At 49.0% G+C, this 16,856-nt stretch overlaps 2 protein-coding genes and 1 pseudogene across 2 annotated transcripts in view; 1 reads left to right on the top strand and 2 right to left on the bottom strand.

The window, feature by feature from the left end:
- The window catches only part of LOC149105211 (uncharacterized), a 4,603-nt gene extending 99 nt beyond the window's left edge, over positions 1-4,504 (bottom strand). Inside the window, exons 1-2 of the mRNA XM_089272337.1 lie at positions 4,407-4,504; positions 1-937 (exon numbers count right to left, since the gene is read on the bottom strand). The exon at positions 1-937 is cut by the window's left edge and continues 99 nt beyond it. Of these exons, the coding sequence (XP_089128463.1) occupies positions 121-937; positions 4,407-4,504 (915 nt within the window). The 3' untranslated portion in view covers positions 1-120. The remainder of the gene's footprint in view (positions 938-4,406) is intronic.
- Positions 4,505-12,881: 8,377 nt separating this feature from the next.
- LOC149105210 (uncharacterized) lies at positions 12,882-14,182 on the bottom strand. Its single transcript, XM_089271143.1, has one exon. The coding sequence runs from the start codon at positions 14,180-14,182 to the stop codon at positions 12,932-12,934; it is 1,251 nt and encodes a 416-aa protein (XP_089127269.1). The 3' UTR covers positions 12,882-12,931.
- Positions 14,183-14,236: 54 nt separating this feature from the next.
- Positions 14,237-15,653, top strand: LOC149105209 (uncharacterized; annotated as a pseudogene).
- Positions 15,654-16,856: the final 1,203 nt, after the last annotated feature.

The raw sequence follows: 16,856 nt of genomic DNA, 5'->3' as shown, positions 1-16,856 counted from the left end.
ACAATGATCACCAGTTTGTTGTGAAAGAAGGGCCTTTATAATCTTCTTATATGAGGAGGTTGAACCGTCGTCTATAATAGATTGAGCTGTTGTAATTGATTCAATGACAAATTTGTTTCCTTACTTTGGATGCCACCGGTAACCGTTTTTGCTTTTGCATTGTAGAAGGCGTTTTTGTTGCTCCCAGAGACACGCCATCTCGGTAGGGACATTTTGGTCACCGGTATTTAAAAAAAATTGAGGCAGATCATCGTGATCTTCCTCAGCCATTTCCAGGCACTGTAAATTGAATTTCTCTCTCCAGTATCGCTCCCTTTTCTCTGCGTTTTGTCGTGCTTGCCTTTCTTTGGCAAGTTGTTGGACAACTTCACTCTTGGAGAGATATCTCTTGTTTGTGTGAGGGTGAATGGAATCCCTTGCGAGCCTCCTGCGTTTAGCTCGGGAACCCAGAAGTTTAATGTTCCCGCAATTCGCACAGCAAGTGCCATCTTGGACAGTAATAATATTACAGTTATGGGAGAAAACCCTTGTTTCACCCACACTACTGTTGATGTCAGTTCCTTCCGTCAAATCAACATACTGGCCAGTGGCATGAGGAAGGGTTGTAGTTTCCCCATGTTCCAATGCTGTGCCTTTGCACAATTTCGCATTATCAACGAATGCTAGAATCAAGTTGATTCTCTGGCTTAATGGGTATCGTTCTATGTACGAGATGTTCATGAACTTCCCGATATCGCTTTCACAGCCACGAGAAATAAGGGAGTAAGAAATTCTAGAGGATGAGAGTTGAGTTATCTTGACTTCAGTGGACAATCGGTGACTGTTAAACAAACACGACTCGAAACAAAGAAATGACACATTGTTTGGGTTGTCACTCATTTTGCTCCATCCACGTCCCTTTTCTAGACTACTTCCTCGAAATTGCTCGAAAGTCTCTCTGGTAATTCAGTGACATGCACGCAAACAAATCAAAGGTGCATAAACGTGAAAACTTACCATGACTTCTACTTCAAAAATGATTGTATCTCCTCAGTTTCTACGGAGCTTTCGCCATTGATTTTACGTTTCTTTGGTTTGGAAGCCATTTCGCAGAGACACCGCGGAAATACGTTTTTAGGGCGCGATACAGTATTTTGCTGGTCAGCGGTACACCTTAACAAAACTACAAAATGCCACAGTGATATGATATCCAAGCTCCGCCTCCGCGCGCGTTGGATATGAGATAGTAAATAGCTAGTGGCTATTTACCATCTCATATCCAACGCGCGCTCATGGAATAATTGTTAATTATTAAATTCTCAGCCTCGGATAATGCAATTCTAGCTTTCTGATTGGTTCACTGGATCTCGGTTACCAGCCATTATACCTGCGTTTGACCTTATATGGAAATGAAAGCGGCAAATGTCGCTCGGCATGAGCTTTTTCGCGTGAAGCGAAGTTTCGTCGAAAAAAAAAATGGATGAAAAAAAGCACGTTCGGTGAGCTATCTACACAGGAAATACAGGGAATTATGGACAATGCCGTCCCAGTAACAACAAAAAAGCCACAAAGCTCGAGATAAGATTATTTAACGGCACGTTTACATTAAGTTTCCCTTAAAGTTGCAAAATTAAAATATGACCGGCGAGATTTTACGCATTCATGAAGATTATGTAACAAAAACAAATTTTACCTGAACAGAATGGCTTGCTAGTCCTGGTGGCACCAAATTTTGGAAACCGATATAAGAAATGTCAAAAGAAGAACTGAATGTTCAGTTGAAGTGTTTTTACTCGTCTGCGAGGAAGAAAGATGACACGTATTGCAAAAGTTCATTGATTAAATCCATTAAAGCCGCCAGTTGATCATTTCCTTCGCACGCCGCCGCACAACAAACCGTTTTCAATTATCTCTGACCAGGCAAATAAATTATTAGAGCATATGCATTTGTAAAAGGCCGCAGGTAAACAGGCATAATTGCCGGCGTAGTCCATAAGAAACCAGTTTCCAATGAGCAGACGAGGAAACTGTTCGACTAAGCAAGCTCGGATCAGCCGAGAGCAAGAATCCCGCACAGCTTCAGAGGACGACCTAGTTTCATCTCAGTCTCTTTTTTGGCCGACGACGACGAGAGAATCAACGACAGCTAGCGCCAACAATTCTGTCCTTACGAAAAACACCTCAAGGAGTCGAGTGTTTTGAGCTGAACCGAAGTAAGCCCGGTTCATTACCAGCCACGAAAAACCACCAGGGTGGCCTCGGAGATTCTGAAGATGAATCTGACGCTAAGATAGTTTCCACCCTTGACTCTAAAACTGACCAACAATGAGCTCCACACAAACAGCTCGAAATGCCAAGGCTTTCAAAGCAAGGGAATCCTGAGAGAGATCTTGTCGAGAATAACTGTGGCACAACGTCTGTGTCACCTGGCGATCAACGTTTTCGGCAGCATTATTACAATGGCAATGTGCAAGTGCACAATTATTTGGCTCTTCTCCATGACTCGAACTTGAACGCTTTTCAAACTTTCTGACCAAGGTTATATCTCCTTCATTTGATAGACGTTTCTTGAATTCTACTTGATTGCAATTTCATTCAGCAAATTCGCTTGCTTCGCTCTCAAATTTTTCATTCAAGTAATTTTACAAACGGCGCGCATGTCATGTGATTTCCCACTTGTTGTTGTTTTTGTCACATCGACTTCCGGTCGTTTTGTAAAATTAAAATCCAATAAAATTAAGCTATATTTCCAAGAATACAAACGCACCGAATTTAAAAAAACAATTATTCCATTCGCGCTTGTTGGATATGAGATTGGTTGTAGCCAACTCGGCCCTACGGGCCTCGTTGCATCGCGCAGAATGCCGCGACATATCCGGGACTTAAATGTAGAGTGCGCGCGAAATTTAATTATTAATTAGGCTGCCGATGGCTAAACAATAAAGAAAATGACCAGAAAATGGCCGACTACGCATACTTGTTTAGAGTTTACGTGCTCCATACTTGTGTTTCGTAGTGGTTATCATAGGACTTTTGTAGATGAGACATTGATGGAATAAAGGAGACATTTTTTGAAATGTTACGAAAAGTGGATTTAGTCGTTTTCTTTTCCTGAATTTGGTCCATTTGAGGGAAAATATTATATGAGGAAATATTTGGAGGAAGAATTTTACTCCTTCAAAGTGCCCTTCTTAACGGTTATCATACGGCTTTGAATGTATGTTGTTAAAGGAAGCTTTATGCCAAGTTTTAACGGAAAATAATGTTTCGAAGTGGTCATTCTGCCAACTTTCGAACACTCGTAACGATCTTTCAGCCTTCGTTCGCCTCGGAGACTAGAAAAACAATAGAGCGAAACTCTTTTGAATTTCGCGGCAGAATATTAATATATGCCAAGCTCCGCCTCCGCGCGCGTTGGATATGAGATGGTAAATAGCCAGTGGCTATTTACCATCTCATATCCAACGCGCGCTCATGGAATAATTGTTAATTATCCCGTGCACGCGTGCACGCGTTTTTTGTGGAATAATCGAGTTTCAAACTCCAGTAAACCCAAGCCGTGTAAAAATGTCGGGTGCTAATATTGCCTGCAGTTTTGACAAGGTTGATGCGCTATATTGTAACAGTTGTGTCTATGGGGATACACATATTACTGCGCCATGAAATAATTAGTGATATGTGTATCCCCTGCACGCGATTTCAGCTTAGATATTTAGACATTCGAGTTGGAAACTCCGCAAACCTCAACCTTGGTATAAACGTCGTCGCGAGTAGGCAGCCAGCACATTTCGGCAATAATTGGCCCTTTTTTCGATTAGGTAGAAAGCCAATATAACGGCTGTGTTTAGGGGATACTACGCAGATCACTGCGCCATGAAATAATTAGTGATATGTTTATCCGCTGTTCGAAGTTTTAGTCAGATATACAATCGAGTCGGTTGGAACTCAACCAAACTCCAGAAATCCTAAGCTGCCCAATCGGGCGCGAATTAATTTCTGGTTTCTCCTACTCTTTACAGCGAGTATCAGTATTTTATGTATCCCCACGGTGGATACACATATCACTAGTGATATGTGTGCGGGGATACACATATCACGGGGATACACATATCACTGTGACAGTTGTCCGGCAACTTTTAAATGGTTTTCGCCGTGAGTCTTGTCGACAACGACAAAAAGTCAAAACTTAGAGCCCACAATGGAAACTTAGGCTTAAAACTCGGCTCAGTTCTTGGGTAATTCTCGGTTTACATTATATATTGTGCCAAAGTTAAACGGAACTTGCACACGGTGTGAAGTTGTTGTTGAAAGCCGTGAGGGTTTACGCTCGCAAGAAGCAAGTCAGTGGCAACTTAAGTTATGTTCTGCGCCAAGGCGAAAACCAGGCAGTTTTTGTGTGACTGTAGCGGTGCTCTGAGGACACCAACTTCGCAAGTTTGTAGAGCTGGTGGAATTGAACCATGTGAGTCGGTTTGTCAACGACATTTCGATAAAATTCGTCGGGAAGACGACAAAACATGTTCATGTCCGTCAAGTTGGGGACACTCGCGTAGGTTGCATGCTCATCCTGTCCCCACTCAGTACTACCAAATTCTGGACCAAGTTGGCCGAAGCAGTGCTTCGTCGTATAAACCTGGGACACGCTGTTGCAATAAGTGTAGAAATGAAGCCCCAAAAAGGTTCAAAAACTGGCCTCAACTCGAAGAAGAAATCGTCGAGGTATGTTTTACTATGAAATATATGTATCAAGTTTTAATGATACTGTACTTAAGGAACGCTGGCGAAAATGTTTTCATTTTTCACATTTATCATGTTTCTCAACAACAATTATTTTCCAAACAAATATTTGTATCCTGTCATAATTTACGACTTGTTGCAGTTCTTTTTTAACGCCTGAAAAGTGTGAAAATTGTTTCGAACTATTATTTTGCATGTAACAAAAAAAAAAATCGAAATTGCCTGATTTCTGTGCCAATAAATTAAGTGTTAACATTCAATAGGTTTGTAAAGAGATGTAACATACATGTACTTCTGGAAACCAAGGTGGACACGAATTAGCAATGGTATATATAGTCAAGTTACTTTCTGACAAACCAGACTATATGTCAACTGTAGACTGGTTTCCAAAAATAAACACTGTTGTCCAATCACAGGTGCAGATGTGTGATGCAGAAGCGTCTGGTACAGATCTTACAGAAACGTCTGGTATAGATTTTGCCGAACGTCTTGTACAAATTTCGCAGATTGTGAGGCAAACAGTGTGCACCAAGAGGTATGATTGTATATAATACGTTAATGAAAATTAACTACACGAAGTTTCAAGATCAAGTACATTGGCTTCAATCAAAATAAGCACATGCCACTTTCCCCTTCTTTGTGTCACAGATGCAGAATCCTGATAATTACTGGAAGATTGTTGAAGGGCAGTTTGGAGAAATGTTGGTTGGCCAAGATGGGGACATAATGCTTGAAGCATGATCAACTTGGAAACTCATTCAGAAGAAGTTAAATGGTAAACTAACAACTTGATTCTGGCTCAGTTTTTCAGAAGATAATGGCAATAATTTTAACTACAAAAATTCATGATCTTGTCATGTGAATAGCTTTATTTGACATGTTATGCAAGTTTAATCAACAGTATTAGCATTTTGTTGAGTAGTATACGGGGAGGCATTCAACTACCATTTCGCAGAGGGAGCCTCATTTCACCCTATCGCAGCTCCCACCATCAAGTCCGGCCCTCACAGGCTCGGGCCGGTTGAACCTGGGGGCTGCGAACAGTGAAATGAGGCTCCCTCTTTGAAATAGTATTTGAATGCCTCCCCGTATACTACTCACAAGAGAGGCATCCCTGCGCAGCGCCCCGCCACGCGAGGTGGCCGCGGCCACAACAAAGGAGTGCTCCATATTAGAAACGCGCGAGTCCGGGGTGTTATACCACCAGAGCCGGGATGGAACGAGCGCCAAACAAGTGCGGGTGGCTGAAGCGGGGCCGGAAAGAAATCTGCGGAAAGCGCTGTTACGGGGCGTATTGCGGCCAGCACAACTACCAGCTGAAGAAAGGAATGCGAGCGCCAGAGCCATGCAGAGTATGCGGAGTCGGACTGCTGTGTGACTACCGTCTTTGCAAGCCCTGGGGCGGGGGCGCGCTAAAACAGCGGCTTTACCGCAAACAAGAAAAAGCAAAAAAACAGTTTGAACTTGTTTTGCTCGAGCTGCAAGAAAGAAACACACCAGTTAGAGAAATGTAACCGGTGTTAGATTCCAAGGAACCATGTCTTCCAGCATTCAAGAAAGACTGGAAGAAGAACTCGCAAAAATAGACCCCGAGGTATTGCGTTATTTCGATGAGCTTCTTGCAGAAAGCCCGCCAGCGGTAAGAAAGGTTGTCCAGAACGTGCTGGATGAGCCAATTTCTCAAGAAACGAAGGCGCGTCTGCAAAAGCCGCTTCTTCCGAAGCCTTACGAGCCAAGAGCCCCTCCACGCCAAAGAAGGCAAAGAGGAGTGCAAGCGCTTCTCAGGGAGTACGACCCCTTCCCTGCGCGGAGAGTTCGAACAGCGACAGATTACCAGAGAGAGATTCTGGATCTATTCGATGACGCAGAGAAAGAAGGGGAAGAGAACACAGGCCGGCGTTTCATCGATGGCGCTTCATCAGAGGTCTGGGAAGAAACCTCACGCCAGATTTTATGGCGAAGATACGCGAAAGAGTAAGCACGTCGTTCTATCTTCGGTACGTTTTCGCGTACCAGTTGCGGAACATTGAGGATGGAACGGTTATGGTGTACTATTCGAATCCCAAGGGCTCGCAGTGGTATAACAAACTAGAAGATGCGGGAAAATGGCTTATCAACCGGGAAGAAGAGCGTCTCGACAATGAAAGAGTTGAAAGGCCCAGCACGAAGTGGGCTTTTGAAGCCTTTTTCAACGTTGACGTGAAGGTTGTGCTCGACAGGCAGCCTTTGGTCGGAACAGGGCCTTTGCCTGACTGGCTGCGCAACCTTGCCCATAGCCGGGCGATGGTGGCGTTGGACACGTACAACGACAACCTGTACCTATGGCGGAGCATCGCAGTGCACCGAGGGGCGCGCACAGATCGTTGCACAAAAGAAGCCCGAAGTATCGCCCAGAGTTTCTTCAAACTCAAGGCCATTCCACCGAACTTCAGAAAAACGTCTCTGGACGAGCTCGACAAGGTGGAAGCCCATCTGAATGAGGGCTCGCCCGTCGCATCTTGGCTTGGAATTCGTGTCTACGAGCCTGAGCGTTTGGTTGGCGGTGAAGTGGTATGGCATCTGAGAACAAACCCGAACCCCAAACTCAAAAACATTTTGACGATAGGTGTCTACGAAGGACACGCTTTCTTGATAAAAGACATCACAAAGCTTGCGAAAACTTATGCATGCACCCATTGCGGCCAGAGATTCACAAAAACCTGGAATCTGCACCGCCACCATAAAACCTGCAGCGCGGGAGAAACGGCAATCTTTTGCCCGGGGACAAAAGTTGAAGCGCCACAGACAGCTTTCGAGAAAGTGATGTACCCAAAAGGCTCAGCATCGAAACAAGCGATGCTGTGGCTGGAGCGGGAAGCGAAGAGACGGGGGATTCACATCCACCACGCGATGTGCGGGCACGGGGGCGAGAGATGGCTCCCTCGAGAAGGCGGGAAAATGAAGACTTCTCCTGTCGACGGGTACCACCACGAAACGAGGACGGTATGGCAATACCACGGCTGCCCCTTCCACGGATGCCCAAAATGTTCTCCAAACCGACAGGAGGTCATAACAAACGGTAAAACAGCCGAACAACTGTACCAAGCCACCGTGAAACGTACCGCATTTCTGCGTAAGATCGGTTACAAAGTTATCGAGGCCTGGTCTTGCGAAGTTGGGTTTCTTAAAGGGGAACTCCCGAGGAAGCAGACGAAAACTTACCTGCACGAGATCTTGTACGATTTCGAGGCGTATGGCGACAAAAATTATCGGAAAGAGCCGACAGGCGCGTTAACGATAGAAAGCGCGCATGTGCCGATCTCCGTGAGCGTCGGGGACTCTCTTGAAAAAAGAGAGCCCACCCACATCTGCGAAAGAAACCCCGTGGAGCTGGTCCGCAAGTTCCTGAAAGATCTGGAGAGACGCGAGAAAAATATCCAGGACCAGGTGAGAGCGGAGTTTGTGCCAAAAGACATGCACCTGCTGCCAAAAGAACAGAAGCAAAAAATTAATGAATGTTGCAACCAGGTCCCTGTGGTGAGCTTCAACTCAGGCTCGTACGACCTGAATCTGATCAAAAACCACTTCGTCAGAACTCTCGCCGAAGTAAACAAAAAAGTCAAAGTAGCCAAGAAGGGGAACAAAACCATGTTCCTGCTCACCTGGGGGGCCCGTTTTCTCGATATCATAAACTACCTTGGCCCGGGGACGAGCTACGACAAATGGGTGAAAGCCTAAGGATGCGAGGCAGCGAAATCCTGGTTCCCCTACGAATGGTTCGACGCGCCCGAAAAGCTCGATTACCCCGGGTTCCCTGAATACGAGGCATGAATTCGAAGCTGAAAGGCGGCTACGTTCTCACGCGGGAAGAGTGGGAGGGGTGCCAGCGGCTGTTCAAAGAAAAGGGCATGCGCACCTTCAAAGACTGGCTGCGCTACTACAACAATCATGATGTGGAGCCCGGCCTCGAGGCGCTCGAAAAGATGAAAAGCTTCTACACCGAGAGAGGAATCGACATTCTGAAAGACGCGGTGAGCCTGCCAGGGGTGAGTTTGCATTATTTGCTCCGGGGAGCGATCGAGCGCGGCGCAGACCTTTATTGCCCTGGCAGAGAGGCTTACGCGATGCTAAAAAGGGCGGTTGTTGGCGGACCGAGCCTGGTTTTCACAAGGTACCACGAAGCGGGCGTCACAGGGATAAGGTCGCATCAGTTCGAAAAACCGCGTCTTTGCAAAAAGATTCTCGGTTACGACGCCAGCGCTCTCTATCTCTCGACCATGCTCAGAGAAATGCCTTGCGGGAAGGAGAAGGTCGTGCACTACAGCGATGACCGCCAAGCGGAAGCGGCCGAAGTTCTGATTCGCCGATTGAAAGCCGGAGAGTGGTTCGGCTTCGCCGAAGTCGACATCAAGATCCCAGAGCGCTTGTGGCCAAAGTTTGAGGAGATGTGCCCCTTTTTCATCAACAAGCGGGTTCCCGCCGAAGCTGTGCCGGAACACATGAAAGAGTACTTGGCGAGAACGGGCAGAAAGCGCGGAGATGGAAAAAAGCTTGTGGGGGCGCTGTCCGCAGAACGGCTGCTGGTGTACGCCGCTCTGCTGCGGTGGTACGTGAACCATGGGGCGGTTGTCACGAAGGTTTCCAGAACAATCGACTGCGACGCGGGCAAGATCTTCACCTGGTTCGTGGAGCAGGTGACGGAGGCGCGCCGGACAGGAGACGTGGACAGAAGCAAGGCGCTGCTCGCTGAAGTGTTCAAACTGCTCGGAAACAGCGCTTACGGGAAACTGATCGAAGCGCTGGAGCAGCAAACGAACGTGATCTACACGAAAGACGAGAAGGTTGTCGACAGAGCGCTGCGGAGCGCGTATTTCGAAGACCTCGACGAGATCGGGGAGGCCTACGAGCTGGAAAGCCGCAAGCCCCGGATCACGATCTGGCGGCCGTTCCAGATCGGAATCGCCGTCTACCAGCTGGCGAAGCTGCGGATGCTGGAATTCGACTACGACTTTCTCGACAAGTACGTCGACAGAAGAGATTTCGAGCTGATGCAGATGGACACGGACAGCAACTACATGGCGATCTCGGGCGAGCGGCTCGAGGACGTCGTCCGGCCAGAGCTGAAGGCAGAATTCGATGCGGAAAAAAATCAGTGGCTGGCTTGGGACAAGTAGAGCGGCCGGACCCCAGGTCTCTTCAAGCTTGAGTTCGAGGACCTCCGGATGATCGCCCTTTGCTCGATGTGTTATTACGCCGACGACGGAGAGGGTGGCGAAAAACAGAAGTTCAGCATAAAGGAGATGTCGAAAAGGCAGAACGAGGTGTCATGGCAGCGGTTCAAGGAAGCGTTGGAAGGCAGCAAGGACATGGCCACCAACCGGGGTTTCAGGATGCGGGACGGCCAGATCGTCATTTACGAGCAGGAGAAGCTGGGGCTGAGCGCTTATTACGACAAGCGGTGGGTGCTGCCCGACGGGATACACACCGAACCAAACGAATATCACATCTAGTTCACGTCAGCGGGAGGAAGAGTAGTAAAGATCTTTCAACGTTGTAAACTTTCAAAGACCAGATTGGATCCGTGGCTCTTTTCACGCCCCCTTCAAGCTCGCCGGGCTGGTGGAGATAACGAACTTGGACAAGAGAGGGGAGGATTTTTTCGCTTTTTCCAACAGGCCTCGTGTAAGGTGTCGACGGCCTTGCGTAAACAGCTTTTTCTTTGATGGCGACGGCGGGTTTCTTGCCGATAAGGCTTGTGACCTCGTTGTTCAGAGCCGAAACAACTTCAGGAAGTCTTTTCACCCAGGCAGTGGACCGCTTGCCCTCAGGGAGAAGCATCTCTTCGGCGTACTGGTGCCCGAACAATCGCTCAGCCAGAGTGCGGTTGAAACGTTCGACAATGGCCTGGTCGCGGTGAATGTTAACGCGCCCGCGCCGGATAAAGGTTTTGTGCTTGTCCATCTCTTTGGTTACGGCGCCCATGAATTCGCGCCCGGGGTCAACCTGCAGCATTTCGGGCCATTCGAGAGACGAGCGCTTGTAAATCTTCTGAAAGGCCAGTGCGACCTCGCGCGTATTTGAAAACTTTGCGGCCGCGAGGGAGCTTGTCGTGCGGAAGAAAAAGAAGGTCCGCCTGATGGATCCTGTTGGGCGTGGGAACGTCGAATTTCGGCCGAGGAATCCGCTTCGGCGCGGGGAGGTATATCTGCCAGAGCGCTTGCCTGATCAGCCACTTTTTTGCGGCTTCTTCAGGTACCATGGCGGCTTCGGCCAATTTTTTGATCGCGGCGATTCCTTTCCAGTAGCCCCCGGGGCTGTAGTAAATCTTCGCGAGTTTGGCGTCCATATAAGGAAGGCGTAAAAAAGTTTAAAGGAACCGGAAGGCCGCGTAGCCCAGAGCGAGCGCCCCGGCACCCACGAACGCGAGTTCGCCGTTTTTCTGCTGCTCGCTTGGCTGATAGAAATCTGAGAACTTCGGCTCCTTGGGGGGCACCATCTGTTCGTCAGGATGCGCCTGGTTGTAGAGTTTGAAGGCGTAGTCCGTGTTGGTCATGTTCTGCTTGGCCTGCTCCTTTGTTTGCGCGTTGGTCGCGATCCAGTCGAGAAGTTGTGTCCGGTCTCGCGTGTATTTGGCGTAAGCGGCTTGATAATCTTCGAGAGCTTTGTCGTGGCGCTTCTTTTCTTCAAGCGCGGCTTTGTCGCCCTCGCCAGATAATTGCCACCGATAAAAGCCGTGGCGTTCAACACAGCCCCGCCAATCATGATAGCGATGCTCGCCATGGTATATATTATCGGAAGATTTTTTCAAATGCAGGCGGGGAGGATTTTCTGGTCCTCAAGGTACCCTTTTAGCGCAATGCTGCCCGCCACGACGACGGTGAACTTCATGTAATTCATAAAGCTGCTGCTGGGATCAGAAGTGAAATTCTCTTTCACCTTTTTCGCGGCCCAGCCGATGCCCGCGGCTAATCCGGTGAGAGTTGCGGCGTCAATGACGATCTTGACAAGCTTGTTGTCAGACATGGCGCGCTTGATATAAGGAAAGAGCGAAAGTTTAAAACAAAATTAATTGGGGACCTGTCTTTAAGCTTCTTCTTCTTCTTCTTCCGCGAATTCTTTGATTTTGTCTTCTATTTCAATTTTTCGCCTGACCTCTTGTTCCATTTTTCTCCGCCTTTCTCCCTCTTCAACAAGCATTTCGTCGGTAAGACGTATCACTATCCTCCAAGTCTTGACGGTAAAATCGGTCCAAAAAAGTGCAATCCCTCCGATTGCTGCTGTATGGATGAGAACCTGCGCAAGGCATCGTGATATGAATCACGCGCAAACATTTAAATCATTTTTTTAATCCTCTTGGCCGTGTATCGCGAGCAGGTTCTGGCTCGACACGCGCGGGCTCAGGCGCGGGCTTCGGCGTTCTAATTTTGTCTAATGCGGCGTTGGCCATAGCCACGAGCTCTTCACGCTTGTGATAGAGCCCGGCCAGGGAAACGCCTATGCCGCCAATACCAATCCATTGGTTGGCGCTGAGGCCAAAAAGGCCGCCGCCCTTTGGGCTTTCTTCTTTTGTATCCGAGGCTGGCTTAGGGGCCGCTGTGGCGGCTTTCGCTTGCTTTTCTGCGTGATAAGCCTCAGACGCTTTTTTCTGTTCTTCCCGCGCCAGCCGCGTTGTTTCGGCAACCATTTTTCCGGCGGCCACACGCTTGGGGTTTTTTACGCGCTGCGTGGTTGCTTTCGGAGTCGTCGCTTGCTGTGTGACATCGGCGGCAGGCGCTGCCTTGGCCTCCACCTGAGGCGCAGTGACGGCGGCAGGCGCTGCCTTGGTCTCAGTGACGGCGGCAGGCGCGCTCTCGGATTGTTCGGTTGACATTGAAGCGAACCGTATTATAAGCAAATGAAAAAAGTTTAATTGTTAACAATTTGTAAGCAAGACCTCAGCATTTGTTGATGAATGGTGACGAGTTATTCAGCAGTTGATGAGCCGGCTACTTCATCAACGCCCTCAAGCGGGTAGCCGTGTTCATCACGAGAAGGGTGGCTGTGCACGGGCAACTGTGGACTAAAATCAATATGTTTCGTGGTGATGAACACCGCGTTGGCCGCGGCAAGAAACCGGCCGCACTTCAAAGAAAGGTTGCCGGCCAGATTGGAGAGCTGGTCCACCACGAACCTCGATTTGCCTGAATTGGTCGGCCCCACGATGAGAGCGTTGAAGGGTATCTTGCTTGGGTCCATATTAATTCTGTACAGATTCCAGCTGTCTTTCCATAATGTTGAACTGGGAGTCGGCGATGACGAATACGTGGCAGTTCACGTTGCCTGAGCCTTCGGCTTTCCTCTCGATTTCCAGCTGGACCCCGTCCGTACTGTTCACCATGCGCTTGCCACTTCCATGAATTTCTTGGTCCGCCATGGAGCGCATATCAATCAGAAGCCCGAAATTGTCTCCGGTGTAAAACTTTGTCACATCCATGTGCTCGGTTTTATTTTTTTCCTTCACGAAGAAGCGTTTGGCCTCTTCCCACATGTCCTTGCCTTCGACGCCGTTGTTGTAAATCATGTTGGGCGAGCCGTTGATCGTGACGCTGACTTTCGTCAGATCCGGGAAGACGTATTTTTCTGAATCTCTGGCGCCATCAGCATACGGCTCTATGAACAGTAGCAGGAGGGCTTTTAGCGACCTTTTTTGGGCATCGATTTTGATGTTCTTCCTCGTGTCGGTGTCTTTTTTGAAGATAACCACTTTGGAACGCATCACGTGGTCATAGGCGAACTCTTTTCCGCTGGAGTAAACGCTATGCGCCTCGTCTGCCAGAGTCTTGCTGCGGATCATATCGTACTCGAGCTCGATGTTGGTCAGCTTGTATTTCAGCTTGGTTGTATCGGAGCCATTGACCACATGTGCAGCTTCAGCCAGGGTTATTTCGAACATGAGGTCTTTGTAAAGGGCCTGGGGGTAGAAAACGCCGTGGTCGGTTAAGATCTGATGGTCCAGCCTGATCCGGTACTTGCTCCCGTACACCTCGTTCAGCTTTTCTTCAGCGTCGACGCCCGAGGTTTTCTTGTCTCCCGCGCCTGAGCGGATCTTGCATAGATCCTCGCTCTGAATCCCTTCGAGGATCCTGTTGTCTCTTTCTTCCTGCGAAAGGAAAAGGTCTTCAAAGATTTTGTAGATGCCATAGCCAACCGTGTCTTGCAGGGTTTCGCCTCCAAACTTCACGTGCAGCTTGTCAACAAGCGCCCGCGTAACGTTCTGGACAAGGAAGTTGTTGGCGTGACCTCCAGAAAGGTCAATGTTAAAGACAAGCGCTAGCGAGCCCGGCACCAGAACCTCGTTCACGTTCAGCTTGGGCACGTAAACGTACAGAGTTTCGCCGGGGTTGGCTTCAGTACGGGAAAAGGTGATCCGCTTGACCGCGCGTTCGGCCTGCATGCCGTGCAATGTTTTTTTCCTGTACGTCGCGCGAAGGTTCTCTGGAACTGACATTGTATAATATACGCCGGCGATAATTTTCTAATTTAAAAATAACAGGCTTCACATATATCGCTATGGCGGAAGGCGGTGGCGAATTTGGTTACGGAGACCCGGACCTTGACAATCGGCTTGACCACGACTCTGATGAAGGCGAACAAGAGGTTGACACAACCCGTCCTTTTCAGCCAGGCGCGGCGTCCACTCCCTACCAACCTGGCGACCCCTACCACGGGGGCGAACAAACGGAAATGAGTACTTTTCCTCACGAGCAGTCCGGCCTGCCTGACACTTCTTATCAGGAAGAAAACCCTTTGCTCGGTGATTTCATACATACCGATGACAAACCGGCCATGCTTGAAAGGGCAAAAGAAAAAATCAGAAGATTGTTCCCGAAGGTAGACTTCAAAAAATTGGGCCCAATTGGTTTCAGCAAAAAAGGAAATCAATCTGAGATCGTTTCATTTGGCCCCCCGGGGGGGGGGGTGAGTCAAAAATTTTCAAGCTTGGCGACGAAGGCTTACTAAAAAGTTTCACAGACGCGAAAAAAACAGCTCTGGGGCAAAGAGCTGAAGACATCATTGCTGAAGACCGCGACACCATCAGAGAACAACGCCAAAGACTGAAAGAATCTGAAAAACAGCTTCAAAAGGCGGAAAAATTATCTGAGCAAAGAGAAAAAGAAAAGAGAGAAGTGGAAGCTCTGAGAAGTAAAATACAGCAAACCGACGCTAAGATTGATTCCATTCAGGATCAACAAGGTTCGAACTTTGAAAGTGAAGCAGAACTGCGTAGGCTCAAACAACAGAAAAAGAACTATCAAACCGATCTTGAAAACAGGAAAAAAGCTTTGGACTCGCTCACAAAAAAAGCAATGGCCAGAGAAAAGGAACAAGCCAAGGTTGGCAGACTCAGGGCCAGGCTCGCATTAAAAGAAAGTGAAACAAACGCCATGGAAGAAAGGCTCAACCAAACAAAACCGTTGGACGACCTGAAAGAGCAGGAAAGCGAGCTGCAGCGCCAAAACGAAGAAGACCAGGCGATCATCCAAGATGAGAATGCCTCGCCCTCCGAAAAAGAAGCCGCAGAAGGCAGAGTGCCAGAAAGAAACGAGGAGATCGCTCGTTTGCAAACTCAGATCGCGGAAAGGGAAAGGGGGCGACCTCTCTTGGAAAGGGTCAAGGAGATCTTCAAAAAATATGGCGTGACGTTGACCGCCATTCTTCTCGCCGCCGGGACCACAATCGGCGCTGTCATCGGGGTCCTCACCAGGGGTTTGAAAGCCACCGGCAAAGCTTTGGGGAACGGTCTCAAAGATGTTGCCGCGAAACTCGGCTCTCTACTGCCCGGGCTGATTGGCTCGATTGTGAGCTTCCTGTTAAAAGCCGCCGGCCAAGTCGTCGGATTTCTGGCCGAGCACACCTGGCTTCTCATTCTTGCCGCGGTGGCCTTTTTGTTCGAAAAATATTTTAAGAAGCAGCGTTAGCTTAGCGCCAAGCCATGAACAGCAACGCCGAAAATCCAACAACACCGACAATTACCGCCGTTTTGTTAATTAAGTGTTGCGGTGTTTTATCTTGAGCCGTGGGCTCTATTTTTTGTGCCGTTGGCTGCGATTGTTGAGTATCGGACGAAGCTGGCTTCCTGTGGGGTGGAACCCCACGCCCCGATTCGGCTGTTGCGGCTTTGTGTATTGGGTTGGACGGGTGGCTGTTGGGCGGGTTAATTTTTGACGGGCCGCCTGCCATGTGTTTGAGCCCAGCTTTTTTTGTCTCCGGGTTTACCTCGTTGTTCACCCCAAGTTTCATCCCGGAGACCGCCTGTTTCAGCTTGTTGTTGTAACCGATCGTGGTTGCGGTGTTGATTATCATCTGCGCGGGCATGAGCCACGCCATGGGGGCAACAGCGAGATTGAGCCTGACCTTCGCTTGGTCCACCGCGAGCTGGTACCTTTGCACGCTCGCGGCCAAGTCGGGCTGTCTGATCGCGTCTTCCATCAGCACCAGGAACTCGCTCTGGGCTTCTCTCGCCCGACCGCCATAGCCGAGAATGCTGCTGCGGACGTTGACTTGCGCGCCCAGGACGCAGTAAACGAAAGCCTCGATTGACTGGTTGATTCTCGACAAGCCCGCCTCCCTCAAACCGTTCGCGGTGCTGGGCGCGAACCAGTCTGCTTGAGCATCAGAAGCGGCCCCCGGCTCGATGTAATAGATCAAGTCCCCATTTATAGCTTTGCCGCCTTCATCGCTGAATTTGTTCCATCCGGGGTATTTATAGTCGGTTTTCGACGGGCCCGCGCCGGTCGCGTACACGTAAACGCTTCCCAGACCGTGGTTTTCCCCGTGCGTGAAGCGGAAATCGCTCGAGGGGGCAATGCCGAACTCGCTGCATATCCTTTTGTACGAAGCGACGTCGTAATGATTGTTGTATTGGTTGAACGGCGGGTCTCCGGGCAAAGCGCTCATGCTCTGAATTCCTCCAAGCTGGTACAAAATCCGCCTGACCGTGAAGTACATGTGGAATTTGTAGAAAGCTCTTATCTGCGGGGGAGATCCATCCCGCTGTCAAAGATTTCGCGAGAAACTCCGCACCCCTGTGTCGCGCAGAAAACCGCGAAGTTGAGCTGCTGCGGCCAATATTTCATGTCAGGCCCTCCCAGGCAGCGTTTTGATTCGACTGCCGACGTGTG

Source organism: Orbicella faveolata, unplaced genomic scaffold, assembly GCF_042242905.1.
Source record: "Orbicella faveolata isolate gen_17 unplaced genomic scaffold, um_ofav_v1 contig_34, whole genome shotgun sequence".
Lineage (NCBI taxonomy): Eukaryota > Metazoa > Cnidaria > Anthozoa > Scleractinia > Merulinidae > Orbicella > Orbicella faveolata.
Note: the sequence above shows the minus strand (reverse complement) of the source record. Positions and strands in the feature narration are given on the sequence as shown.